Raw genomic sequence first — 13,859 nt, forward strand, 5'->3', positions numbered from 1 at the left:
ATCTGAGCTGCAGCTAATTCAGGACTCCTGAGTCCAGGTGCATCAGACTGATCAGGGACACTCTGGGAAATAAACGGAGACCCTTCACGGTCCTTCATCATCATTTCCATTACATCAAGCAGCTCATTACCGCAGATGTTTTTATTAAGTCTACTTACTGTTGAGTGTTTGTTAAGTGGTCAGATTGCATTATTGTTGCAGTTAAACAGTGTTCTCCGAACTATGGGTTGATACACACAGAGGGACACATGCTCAAAGATGTAAAACCTCCTCACTATAGTGCAGTGAAGTTCTTTTCTGACTCCCCAGTGTTTCACTGCTGGAGAGGAGTCCGATCTGACTAATGACCGTCTCCAATGTCCTATACCGGGACCGCTTACACCCACACACACGCACACGTGCCGAGCGTCTGCGTGGACACATCCTCACGCTCGCGTGTTAACTCCTTCTCTGTGACTAATGATGGTGTCTTATGGCCCATACAAGGGTCAGTAAATCAATTACACATTCTAATAAAGAAGCAGACACATCTCTCTTAGCCTGTCAGCTCTGATATATTACACATATGAGTGAGATTGTGTTTGCGTGTGTGTGTGTGTGTGTGTGTGTGTGTGTGTGTGTGTGTGTGTGTGTGTGCGTGTGTGCGTGTGTGTGTGTGTGTGTGTGTTAACGCTCCACTGAGGCTCCCACATCACAGCATGAACTTTGATGGAATTATCCTGAATAATAATGACAACTACCCATCTACCTCAATCACGTAATTGCCATCAAACTGTAAAACTACCATCTGCTCTTTGTTTACCGTATGGCTATATATCATCTTTAATTAGTCCTGAAAAATAATGTGCTTTTCGTTTGTTCCTTTACAGGAAATTTGTCTACACAAGCTAAAAAAGCTAAAATTGTGCTTGTTTGATACTTTTTTATGCATAATTGCATCTAATCATACCACAATTATTCTAATTCACTGTGATTTTATCGTCATTTTTTAGCAGGAATAACACTGTGATGCCAATTTAGATACTTCATCGCTAGATTCACTGACTTTTAGTGAAAAGTGGCTAGCGATAAATCTTGCAACATTTTGGATACCTGTACTGCCTCGCAAGTGTGACACACGAAACAAGCGGTTTCCAATGACCGACCGCTTATCTCTATGAGTGCAAATGGATTGTAATGACATCATAAATATGCTAATTACTGTGACATCATCTAGCGACATTCAGCGACTTACCAAGCAGGATCCATATCTTTAGCTACTTTCCGTTGACAAAAAAGGCATTTAGAATTTATTTCAAATTCAAAACGCCAAGAATTCAAACCAGAATATCAAACTAGTTTGAAACTTAGACGTCATTGTCTGTTTTACATTACAGAAACACGTTTCTAAAGGCAGTCTTTCTGGATCTTTCGTTTGAAGGCATTTCTAGAATTAAAGTGACAGTTCACCCAAAAATGAAAATTCTGTCATTATTTACTCACCTTCTTCATTTCAAACCTGTATGACTTTCTTTCTTCTGCAAAACACAAAAGAAGATAAATTTTGAAGGATGTTGTGAAACCGAACAGCTATGTACTGCCATTGGTTTTGTGTCCAGTAGAAATAAATGGGTACCACCGCAGTTCGGTTATCATCTTTCTTCAAAATATCTTCTTTTGTGTTCCGCATAAGAAAGTAAGTCATGCGGGTTTAAAATGACAAGAAGGTGAGTAAATGATGACATAATATTCATTTTCGAGTGACCTATTTCTTTAAACAAAGAGCTTAATTTGACCGTTAACTGAATATTTGTATTGTATTTGTGAGCCAGTCCGTGAAATCCAAGCTAATGAGCATCAAAGTTTGATTTCAACCATTAATTCCACTATGATTTCAATTTTTGGCATGTCCTTACCTAGTCATTATTAATGATATCAAGGTTATATTTTTCACAGAATGTTCTTTACATTATTATGTAGAAGACAGTCAATCACATAAAAATGACTTTAACTGGCTTTTCAGAGACTGGGTCACATTTATTCATATATTGCTGTTGGGGTTTTTTTTGTATTTGCACATGGATTTTGTCTCCAAAGCCTTCTTTTTAAGACTTCTGACTTTCTTTATGAGTTCATTATGAACCTGTGCACTGCTTCTATCCTGACACACTATTAAAAACACTTAAATGGTGAAATGCATCAGTGTTCCGGTCTATTGTGGCAAGTCAATTTGGAAAAAGGCTTTTCATGTTTCTGTCAGTGCTTCTGGGCAAATGTTGTCCGGTGGCGTAATGAATTTTAATAGTGTTAGCAGTGTATGTACAAGTTAATCACATGCATTTATGTGAACTGAGATTAATGAATGTCTTGAGAGTGAAGCTATAAACATGCAGTGACATCTAGTGACACCCACAGCAATATTTACATTTATCTTTACAGTGAAGATAGAGAGATCATCACTTATTACCCTATTGAGGTGATAGTTCACCCCAAAATTGAAATTCTGTCATCATTTACTCACCGTCATGCCATTTCAAACCTGTATGAGTTTCTTTCCTCTGCAGAACACAAAAGATTCCTATTAGATGCGGTACCTATTCACTTCTATTGTATGTACACAAAACCAATGCAAGTCAATGGGTACCACCGTTATACGGTTACCAACATTCTTCAAAATATCTTCTCTTGTGTTCTGCAGAAGAAAGTTTTACAGGTTTGAAATGACAAGAGGGTGAGTAAATGATGACAGAATTTAAATTTTTGGGTGAACTATCCCTTTAAAACCATAAATGCAGCTGCATCCGTATATTACTTCAATTAGTTTACAGTTTATATATAACAGGTTAGAATCTGACACAATGACATAATGAGTATTTTATCTATGTTCCATAAAGAAGCAGAAAGTTTACTGTAAACTGCAGTATTGCTGCTGACTCTGCTATATAAAAACCTCTCGCTCTCTCAAACCGAACAAAATCATAGCCATGGGTGAGGTCATTAACCTCTTCTGGTGCCGAACTATATCGTAGCAGCTTGGTACTCATATTGCCAGTGGTCATACTGTTTACTGAATCCACTGCTGTGTGTCTTATTCCCCAAGTCCAAACGCCTGCAATTCCTATGACTAATAAGCTCGGGTCATGACTGCAATGTAGAGTAATGAGCTGCCAACCCGTGTAGTCTGTGTTATCCATAAAAACTCACCGGTAAAAACATGGTAAAGAAAGAGCAACTGAGTGCGGTGCATAGTGAGTGGGAATGAGCAAGTGCGGTTTTTCAGAGAACGCTTATAGTCAATTTGTGACAGTTGCAATGTGTTCAGAGCGCCATGAAACTACTAACCTATTTACATCCGAGCATCTGATAAATTACAACCAGGCTGCAGAAAAGGAGCTAGTCCAGTTTAAAACATGTCTGTTTAGAGCAGATGTTGATTTATAACAGTGATTGATGCATCATTAATGATCAGACTCTCAATATGATCTGCTGAAATGTGCACAGGTAAATAAATTATAACTGATTACAGAATATAGACGTTATTTATTATAGAGTTTATGGTGAGCTGGAAGGGTCTACTAATCCCCACCTCGGCCTCTGACCCTCTCTATTCAATCGTACCTGTAAAAGCCGGCACAGCCAAACGATGAAGTCCATTTACACTTGGCGGTGCCCTCAGAATTTTAAAGCGATGTAAACGGCTGTAAATAATCTGCTCTAAACAATCGGAGGACACCTGCCACATCAATCTGAACAAGAATCGGGTGCAACAAATAGATGCTTGCAGAGTGGAGGATATTTTATTCTTTTTGTTCTCATGTTGAAGAGAGGCCTTGAATTAATATGAGATATGAGCACAGACCCACAAATGCTTAAAAGGACACATACACACACACTGCACTTGATACGGAAGGAGGGCAACGCGTATATCATTGTGTGTGTGATTCAATAAAAAGAAAAGGTCACGGATATTGTATGCTGCAACTAATATTATTCAGGTAACTCCCAACAAGACACTTGGACAGAGAGAGAGAGAGAGATGGGGGAGATTGATTGATGCTCTTGGTATTGTCCTCTTTTCATTTGTTGGTTTCAGGGTTCAGAAGATTCACATAAAAAGCGCAGTCCGGTGTCTGCTGGGCCATAAGGTAATTGCACATGCTGAACTCTCTCACCTCCCTAAGTGATAATCTTTACATCTTTACACTTCCAATTCTGCTCAGGTCTTTGGGTTTGAGCTTTGAAATGGTAATAATGAAAGGCATAAAACGGATTGTATTCATGAACGTCTATTCAGACTGGTTTAATTAACAGATAGTATTCATTAGTGAATGTGGTGTAACACTGGAGCAATAACGGTCTCCTGAATGCATCGTCATTTGTTAACGCTCTACTGCCATCTAGAGTCTAATAGGAATTGCTGGCACAAAAATAATATTTAATAATTTGATTATACTACTACTGCTAGTTCTAATAATTATCATAATAGTAATAGGCCCAATAATATTCTTGTTTTGCAAAACATAATACCATGGTACTTTGACATATAGGCCACTTTGCAAGTTGTAAACACTGGTCCAGAAGCACTTCAGGATTCCTTTTTTTAGTTATTTAGTTTTTTCAATCTTACATATATAATAAAATCTTAAAGACATTCGTTTAACATTTTGATTAGGTTATAAATGTTCTATTGGTTCTAATTTGTTCAAACATTTGTGTGATGGTTAAAAACTAAAACAAGAAGTTCTTCTGGGCCAGCTATTGTCCTCTGAAGTGGTATATATCTTAGTACTAAATGGTTAACATATTCATTAAAAACGATAAAATTGTTGTTTTTGTCACTGAACCTGCCAGGCCTAAGCAATCATTTATTCATCTTTTAAGACCATATACCCGCATCCGCCTTCACATCCGGACACTCAAAACTCAGGGACCTCCAGCATATCTGTAATATGTAAAAAAATCTTAGAAAAAAGTTTTTACTTCACTTGAAAAACATAGTCCAACATTGTTACATTATATATCTGATCAGCTCAAGAACAGTAATGTTAATTTCAAATTACAAATGTCGTTTTTACATATTTTTATTTTTTACGTTTCATTACAAATTATTTAAATGGTTTTTTATTAGTGTTGTCTTTTCTTTTGTACCCCTGCAGTACCTTTACAGACATCCAGGAGGACACAAAACACGTGATCTTAAAGAAAGAAATGCGGACCCTGGGTAATGTTTCCAGCGACTGTCAAAATGCTGGTTTGTGAGTAAGAAACAAGCGATAAACCAGAAAGCCAAACATAGCTTTACATTTTATAGATCATGTGAGCTGTAGTTTAGAAAATGTGTGTATTTGTTTTTCCTAATTTTCTGTAGTTCAACATTCATCCACCAGAGGGCAGCATGAGTCTATCTGAGCGAGAGCAGTTTAAAGTCACCATGAAATCAAACAGGAAGATTCTAAGTGTTTTACACCGTGTTGCAGTGATTATTATAAATGATTTATCCGTGTACACCATTATTGTTTTTTTAAATTAATTTACACTTGTAATCTTTAATCAAAAACATTAAGCTCCTCTCCCCCTCTCAACAACAACTCTTCACCACATGACGTAAGCAACAAAAAAGAGGTAGGACTGTAGGCTATACTGACTGACTGTCCAATGGCCAGGCATTTTTAGCCCTCCCCTCTAGGTCCACCTTACAGCAACCAATCAAAAAGGGAAAGACAAAATAAAGCCCCGCCCTACATTTTTTCAGATTTCAAAAGCCATTTCACTCAGTTAAACGTCACAATTCGGAAAAGAAGTCAATCGCAACTTCCGTTTCATGGTGACTTTAAACATGGCGGAAGAAGGATTTCTGCTGTGACATTTATGATTTATTAGTTTTTCCGCAACAGCTTCATTGCCTTGTTAAATTATTACATATTTACATATATGACTAACCATTTGAAGCATACTGTATGTTTCATACACAGCGAAAATTGCATGTATTTCACCAATATTGCAGAATAGTCAGCAAGCTGACTAGATAGTGTGGTAAAACTATACAGTAGGATGTACGGTTGAAAACTGTTGCCATATAAGATTTTCCCAAGACACAAGCAAGCATGAATCTGGTGTCTCTTCCATTCTTTTTGACAACAAAGCATCTGAACACAACCAGTTCGGAATCATGACTAGAACGTGAAGTCAACATAAGTTAACACGTTTCACTTTATTGCAAAAAAACACACTTTTTTTAAAGGTTTGCCTTTTTCTTTTCTTTTTCTTTTCTCAATCATCCAAAGAAGCTTTCTGTTTCACAAAAGGTCCTTTGTAGTAGAAAATAGTTCTATGGCATCTCTATGAATAACCTTTTGTAGGACTTTTTTAAATTGACGATCCAGATCCAGCTGATGTTTCTGATGTCCTTGCATGGATTGATGTCATCTCTTCACAAGTGTTGAGTCACCTGAAGTCTTCACAGTAGGCTGGATCTAAACTTGAGCCGTCATTGTCTCTAGTTACCTCAGGATGGGCATCCCAAGGTAGGAACAGAAGAGAGAAAAATTAGCGTAGCTGCTGTTCATAACATTTTATTTCAGGCCAAAGTAATCATTTGTGTTTGACCTGATATAACTGGAACACAGGGATTGAGATGCAAGTGAAAGCTTGGCTAAAGTGACGTGTCTTTAAAAGGATAGTTCACACAAAAAAACTTCAAATCGGCTGATTCATTCAAGAACGAGGAATGACTCATTGAAACATTGGTTCATCCGAATCAATTCAAATGTTTAATTGTCATTAACATCTTTCTTTTAATATGAAAATATTAGGAACTTTTGCTTGTGTCATCATTCCTCACAGCATTTTGTGTCATTAAAAGGCACATTGTGTTGAACACAGCAGTAAGAACTAATAGTTGATCTAATACTAGGAGTAAGTCATTTGTAATTTTAACAAGCACTGTTTCTGTGTTATGATGGGGCCTAAATCCTGACAAATGTTTTGTAGATAATAATAAAATAATTCTTTGTTGTAGAGCATTGCAGCTGTTCTTCAGAAGTAATCGACCCTTTTCATAAATGTGACCCTTCCGGATGTGAAGGACGTCATCATTGGTTAAAGGTGGAAGTGTGAAAAGGGTCTAAATAGCTGATGCTGAAACATAAGCAGCTGCCTGAGATCGTACATTTACAATTGTACTTGTTCTGTCAGTTGTTTCTGAGACAAAATACTCACCTATAAAAGATCTGAAATTATGGAGCTGTTTCTTTTCTTCAGCTGAAACACAAAACAGTCAGAATGTCAGTGTTTATAAAGCAAGAGCAGGTAGCTAAGTATGAGTGAGAAGCTGAATAGTATAAGGTTATTTACCTCTTCAAATAGAAAAACATGTATCCATGATTGTTGAATGCTTTTGACCACATGACGGATTTCACAGTGTTGTCATCACAGCTAAGCCATTCAGCTCCACAAGGATCAAGAATGTTGTTGACGTAGTGACCTGTAAGACAGATGACCTTATTTAATAGACTGTAAATGAACAAATGAAGAACAAACATAATTGTGTGAACACGCAAACTTACCAGAATGCAGACTTGAACCATAATGAGACACAACCCCGCTGAGCTTATAGGATGCGTCGGCCTGTTTTCTCCTATAATTAAAAACAGAGTATTAAAATATTATGTTCTAACATTGTTCCTAACATAATTCTACCACCTTTTCTCTCCTTAAACTCCTTTTTTATCTCTTTCTTTCTATCTGTACCTGCTGTTGTTTTGCATTTGTTTTGATATGTGCCTGCTGGGTAGCTTCCTTGCTGTATAAATCTGCTGCCTGCTCACAGCTGTCTGACCCTAAATAAAAAACAACTCAAATGTTTAAAAAACATTCACAAATCGTTAAGGAATAATAATTTAGAATCACTGCACTTTGATTTTTTACTTTTAAATGACACCAGACAATCTGGCTTCTATAATATCATGACCATTTTTGTTTTATGAAATTCGCGACACACTGACTTTTAATAATAAGTATAAGATTTGTCAAAGTGTCTGTTCACTGTCTACAAAAAGTTTTTATGAGGCCTTAAAAAACCGTAAGCGGTACCTGTGAAGCTGGCCAGACTGAGCTCTTCAGGCACTGCCAGACGGCCTTTGATCTTTATCGCTGTGAACATGTCAAACCTCATCATGAGAAGAACCAGGACCCTGTAGAGAAATTAAAATCAGAATCTTATTTTTATCTGTCAAAGTAATAACTGTAAAAGTAACTATCTGTAAAAGTAATAGTTAAAGTAATAACTATCGGACTCTGATCAACAAGGTGTTTTACCTGGGAGCGTCTGGATCTCCACACTTTCAGAGGCTTGGGTCCCCTTGCACTTGTCACAGCGGCACTCTAACTGAGATGTCTGGGAAAGAAAAATCAATCAAATCATGGGATCTCAGTATTAATATTATAATTTAACTCTTTTGGAATTGACACTTACTACAAAGTACTGCTGTAGGCTCTCGATGAGGGACTTCTGAGGACCAGTTACCAAAGACAGGCAATTGACTTCCTCTATAGAGCAACTTTGTTCCCACAGCTAACAGACAAACAAGACCAAAGACAAATTTAAGTTTGTAATATTAGTTCCCTTTCTGTCGGTCTCTCGACGTTGTGTCGAACCGACAGATGGGTTCGTCCCTGAGAACCAATCGTTTCCGACTGCTTAGAAAAGGCCAATGAAAATTGGCAAATGAAATTTGCATGCCGGACTCCGCCCCGGACATCCGGGTATAAAAGGGAGACGGCGTGCATCATTCATTCACCTTTTGTTCTTCGGAGCCTTCGGTTATGAAGATCTTCTCTTGCTGCTTAGCAAAAGCTCTACATTGCCGGTTCTACGACGTGGTGCAGCGGACTGTCCCTTCCTGCAGCGACTTCCCCTGGGCGTCTCGGCGGTTCCAGAGGTGTTCGAGCCTGCAGACGGTGACTCACCGTCTGCATTCTAAAGAGCTAATTTCTCCAGCGTGGCATGTCCCGCTGTTCTCTTGGGTGCAGTGTCCTCATCGAGGATGGGGACAATCACGATGTCTGTGTCAGGTGTTTGGGGGTCCAACACGCTGAGACAGCCTTCGTGGACTCATCTTGCCCGCACTGCGGGCAGATGGTCATAGAGACGTTGCGGTCACGGGTGGCTGTTTTCTCCCGAGAATCAGCCACCACATCGCATGCTTCCCGGGCTGTGACGAGGATGGCTAAGGCCATTCCGTTCGCCAAGGCGAGCGGCGAGGGTGATATGGGGATTTCTGCAAGCGCTAATCCGTCAGCCAAGTGCTCGCGGACCGCTCGCACCCCGTCTCGCTCGCCTCATTGTTCCCCAGCTGGCGGTGCCACACCGTCAGTGTCCTCCTTCACGCAGTCAGACACGATGCGTGATGAGGATGAGATGTCCATCGCAGCATCGGAGAGCGAATTGCTGGCATCCGATCCCGACGACTCTCTGCAGCTCCCCCCTAGGGGGGGACGAGCTCAGGAGGAGGCGGATGTCGATATGTCGGCCATGCTTTCCCGGGCCGCCGTGTGCATTGGGTTAGAGTGTACTCCGGTGCCTCTCCCCCAGCGCTCACGGTTGGATACGTGGTTCTTGGGCTCTGAGCGCGACTCCAAGCCGCGCCCAACCCCGGTTCTATTTTTCCCGGAGGTGCATGAGGAACTGGCGAAGACGTGGAATGCCCCCTTTTCGGCGCGTACACGTCAAACCGGTTCCGTCGCTCTCTCTCTTCCCTCGATGGTGGGGCGGCTAGGGGTTACGTCGACGTGCCCCAGGTGGAACGTGCAGTCGCGGTGCACCTGTGCCCGCAGGCGGCGTCCACCTGGAGAGGTCGACCGAAACTCCCATCCAAGGCGTGTAGGACTTCGGCATCACTGGTGTCGAAGGCCTACACTGCCGCGGGCCAAGCTGCCTCCTCTCTCCACGCCATGGCCATCCTGCAGGTCCATCAGGCCAAGGCATTGAAGGAGATCCACGAGGGTAAGACCGACCCGGGGTTAATGCAGGAACTCCGCACTGCCACCGACCTCGCTCTAAGGGCGACCAAGGTGACCGCGCGGGCCCTGGGTCGGGCGATGTCCACCATGGTGGTCCAGGAGAGGCATCTCTGGCTCAACCTTGCGCAGATGAGCGACGCCGAGAAAGTCCGCTTTCTCGACGCGCCCATTGCGCAGGGTGGGCTGTTTGGTGACACTGTCGAGGACTTCGCTCAGCAGTTCTCGACGGTGAAGAAGCAGACGGAGGCGATTAGCCATATTCTTCCCGCCGAGACTCGGCCGCCCGTAGGCCTTCGAGTTCCCATGCGGCCGCTGCTTCCCAGTAGCCCCGGCCCCCTTCGAAGCCAGCTCCGGTTCCAGCGCTCCCTACCCAGGCGGCACTCCGGAAGAGGACGTCGAAGAGGAGACCGCCACCCCAGCAGCCATCGTGGAAGAAGCGACCTTGACGGGAAGACCCCAGGGAGGTCAACACCATCGGGCCCGTATCCCACGGGGGCCTAGCGCCCACTTTTTCACAAAAAGAGTTTCCTATCTCCCTGGGTGTTCTTCACAGCCGCTCTCACCCTCTGTCAGACGGTGTTCGGCCACTCGACGTTGCGTCTTGGCGAGGCGCAACATCGAATGTATTTTGCAGCCCTCAGCGCTCTCAAATCGATGGTGCGGGGACCTGCATCGCCAGGCAGGCAAACCAGCAGAGCCAGTCTTTTTCCCAGGGGCTCCCCGGCGAGAGACCCGCACTGCCAGCCATCGAACCACCCCCCGGGGGGTCGATGAAGCAGATCGTTCCTTTAGTCCCCCTGTCACGGTCCCTGGGAGCTTGGCTCGAGCTTCCCACACCGTCAAGGTGGCTGAGAAGGACGATCCGTCTCGGCTACGCGATCCAGTTCGCCAGAAACCCGCCCAAGTTTCGGGGCATCCTCGTCACCTTGGTCAGAGGCCGGGATGCTCCCGTACTACGGAGCGAGGTCGCCACCCTTCTGGTGAAGGGTGCGATCGAGTCCGTCCACTTAGCTGAGATGTCCAAGGGGATTTACAGCCCTTACTTCATCGTCCCCAAAAAAGGCGGGGGGGTGCGCCCCATCCTAGATCTGCGTACAGCTGAACAGACACCTGCACAAGCTGCCGTTCAGGATGCTCACGCAGAAGCGCATCCTGGCATCCGTCAGATGTCAGGATTGGTTCATGGCAATCGACCTGAAGGACGCTTACTTTCATGTCTCGATTCTCCCTCGTCATCGCCCGTTCCTACGGTTCGCTTTCGAGGGTCGGGCATATCAGTACAGAGTCCTCCCCTTCGGTCTGTCTCTGTCTCCACGAGTCTTTACGAAGATCGTGGAGGCCGCCCTCTCTCCCCTCAGGGAGAAAGGGGTGCGGGTACTCAACTATCTCGACGACTGGCTTATCTTGGCTCACTCGCGAGATCTGTTGTGTGCACACAGGGACCTAGTGCTCCGGCACCTAGATCGATTGGGACTACAGGTCAACCGAGAGAAGAGCATGCTCTCCCCTGTGCAGAGCATCAGTTTAAATTAAGAGCCAAGGAGAAGTTACCAAAAATACAATTTCAATTATTCCAATAAGCCCATGATTTTCAATGTAATACGTTTACATTGAAACCTGCCTGCTGATTATTGCCCTCAAAACCTGGATTCCTAATGATTCCTAATGGCGATGCAATCTTTGACCGCTGCCAGTAGATGTTTCCTCGGTATATTCTGTGTCTTATTCAGCCTGGCGAAATCTAGGTCATAAAACGCTCTGGAAAGACATACAGTTATTTCATTTGTATGGAACATGCATCTTATTCAGAGGTCAGAGGTCAGCGTTGTTATTCTACATGTGATACTACACTGCACTACAGTCATTTAATCACTGTCAGACAAGATTGGGTTACTTGACTACGAAATATAAAAAGAGTGAGTGAGAGACAAGAGTGACAGGCAGAGCTGCATTATTTTGCATTTACACATACAATTGAACACAACAATACTAATCTCTGTTTTCCTCTTTGTCTTTCTGTCCCCCAGAAACACACATGAACAGTGAGTCACGGTGCTGTATGGAGTGTGTGTAGGCGGAGGTGAGAGCAGGTTGTAAAGAGAAAGATGCTCCAAATGTAGCAGTAGTCTCAGTATGCAGCATTCACACAGAATATTCAACAAGAACGTTAATAACGTTTGCCGGATCTAATGACTGTATGTGCACATGCATTTTCTATATGGTGATATCTGAGTATGAACTGTGATGAATCAGACTTTGATTAACAAACTCCAGCTCCAAAACAACATTAGAAAATATCTGTGTGTGCCATTTTCAGCTAGAATGAGCTTAATCGCAGTCATAAGATGTCATGATGACCAACACCAGAGCAGATCTGCTCAGTTTTACAGAGCTGAATGGGGAGACGAGAGTCAGGACATACAGTATCTTCTTCATCAAATCCTGCAGAGCAGCAGTTTGTGTGTGTGTGTCTCAAAGATAAACAGCCAGAGGTTATGCAAGATCCTCATGGGAAATTGACCAGATGTGCCTTACTTGAGGCTTGAGACTTTTTAGTCTTTGTGTCTGCCTCGTATATGTACACTTCAGTAGGGGTGTAACGATACGCTCAGCTCACGATTCAATGCCGTATACGATACTGGGTTTACGATTACGATTGATGACAATGACAATATTAAAGGTTTAATTCAACCGGTTTTATGTAAACTAAAAAAACTAAATACATCTGTCACTTAAAAAAAAAAAAAGATTGCGATATATGATACTTTGATATATTGTTACACCCCTACACTTCAGTTATTTACCCATCTGGAAACTCAGAAACCACCTCCCTTCTCCAGTGCTTTTATAACAAATGATCAATCAGAATCCCAACCTACTAGAGGTCAGGATAGAGTTCATGAGAGTGATGGAACAGGCACAACATTTTCCAAATGTCATCTTAAAGTCTCAGCGGAGCAATATACACAAGGGACAATCAGTAATTTTTGTCATGGCTCTGCTTCCTTAGTCATGTTTTTCTTGGTCCTGTAGCAGAGCCATGACAAGGTCTTTGGTTATGTGTGGAGAGAAACATATTATTGTCCTTTTGACAATAATATACGTTCTCTCCAGTGTCTTGTCATTGGCCCCACTCCTCTTGTTTCCTTGTTATCTTCCCCTGAGTGTCTTATGTTCTACACCTGCCCCTGCTCGTTATCCCTCCTTTGTCTTCTCTATTTATACCCTCATGTTTCTTTGTCTTGTGCCTTTGGATTGCGTTCTGTACGTATGTGTGTACCGTATCTCGTGTGTGTTTCATGCTTGTGTCTTCATGGATGTATCACCCTTGTCAAAGTAAGTCTAGTTTAGTGTTAGTCTATTGTAATCTTGTCCAGTGTGGTATTAGTCTCTGTTTATTTAGTTAGTGTATTCAGTCTTTGTTCCTGTGGTTCCCGTTCATCGTGTCTTGTTTTCCCCATCGTGGGTTTTTGTTTTGTTTTGTTTATTATTTTGTAAAATAAACATCTGTTAACCCCTTCACCACCGCCTGCCTGCATTTGGGTTCTTCTCTGCACCACAACCGTGACAAATTTTGGTCAAACATTTAACGCCGACTTCATCATTCTAAAAGGATTATTGTAACTATACAAACTACTATAAACAAATGTTTACAGGTATTTGGGTGAGTTTATCATGCTATAAAAATTCCATTAACAGATATATACCTTTCATGTTCCCGTTTTACGTTACACTACTGTACATAGTTCGATTAATGGCATACGACGCCGTTCGACGTTCCCTCCATAATTTCATGCATCAACAAACAGTTCGTTTTAGCCATGGTACCACATACAGTTCTTGGTGTTTCATTTATTTTC

General features: G+C 42.2%; 1 protein-coding gene across 1 annotated transcript; it reads right to left on the reverse strand.

The window, feature by feature from the left end:
• Positions 1–6,226: 6,226 nt before the first annotated feature.
• Positions 6,227–9,455, reverse strand: LOC130560568 (ubiquitin hydrolase B-like). The gene is made up of 8 exons (XM_057344440.1): positions 8,778–9,455; positions 8,453–8,551; positions 8,296–8,374; positions 8,071–8,171; positions 7,729–7,817; positions 7,545–7,605; positions 7,333–7,462; positions 6,227–7,239 (listed from the first exon to the last, which is right to left on the reverse strand). The coding sequence occupies exons 4-8, from the start codon at positions 8,153–8,155 to the stop codon at positions 7,236–7,238; spliced, it is 369 nt and encodes a 122-aa protein (XP_057200423.1). The 5' UTR covers positions 8,156–8,171; positions 8,296–8,374; positions 8,453–8,551; positions 8,778–9,455; the 3' UTR covers positions 6,227–7,235.
• Between the last annotated feature and the right edge of the window lie 4,404 nt (positions 9,456–13,859).

This window comes from Triplophysa rosa, linkage group LG10 (assembly GCF_024868665.1).
Source record: "Triplophysa rosa linkage group LG10, Trosa_1v2, whole genome shotgun sequence".
Classification (NCBI taxonomy): Eukaryota; Metazoa; Chordata; class Actinopteri; order Cypriniformes; family Nemacheilidae; genus Triplophysa; species Triplophysa rosa.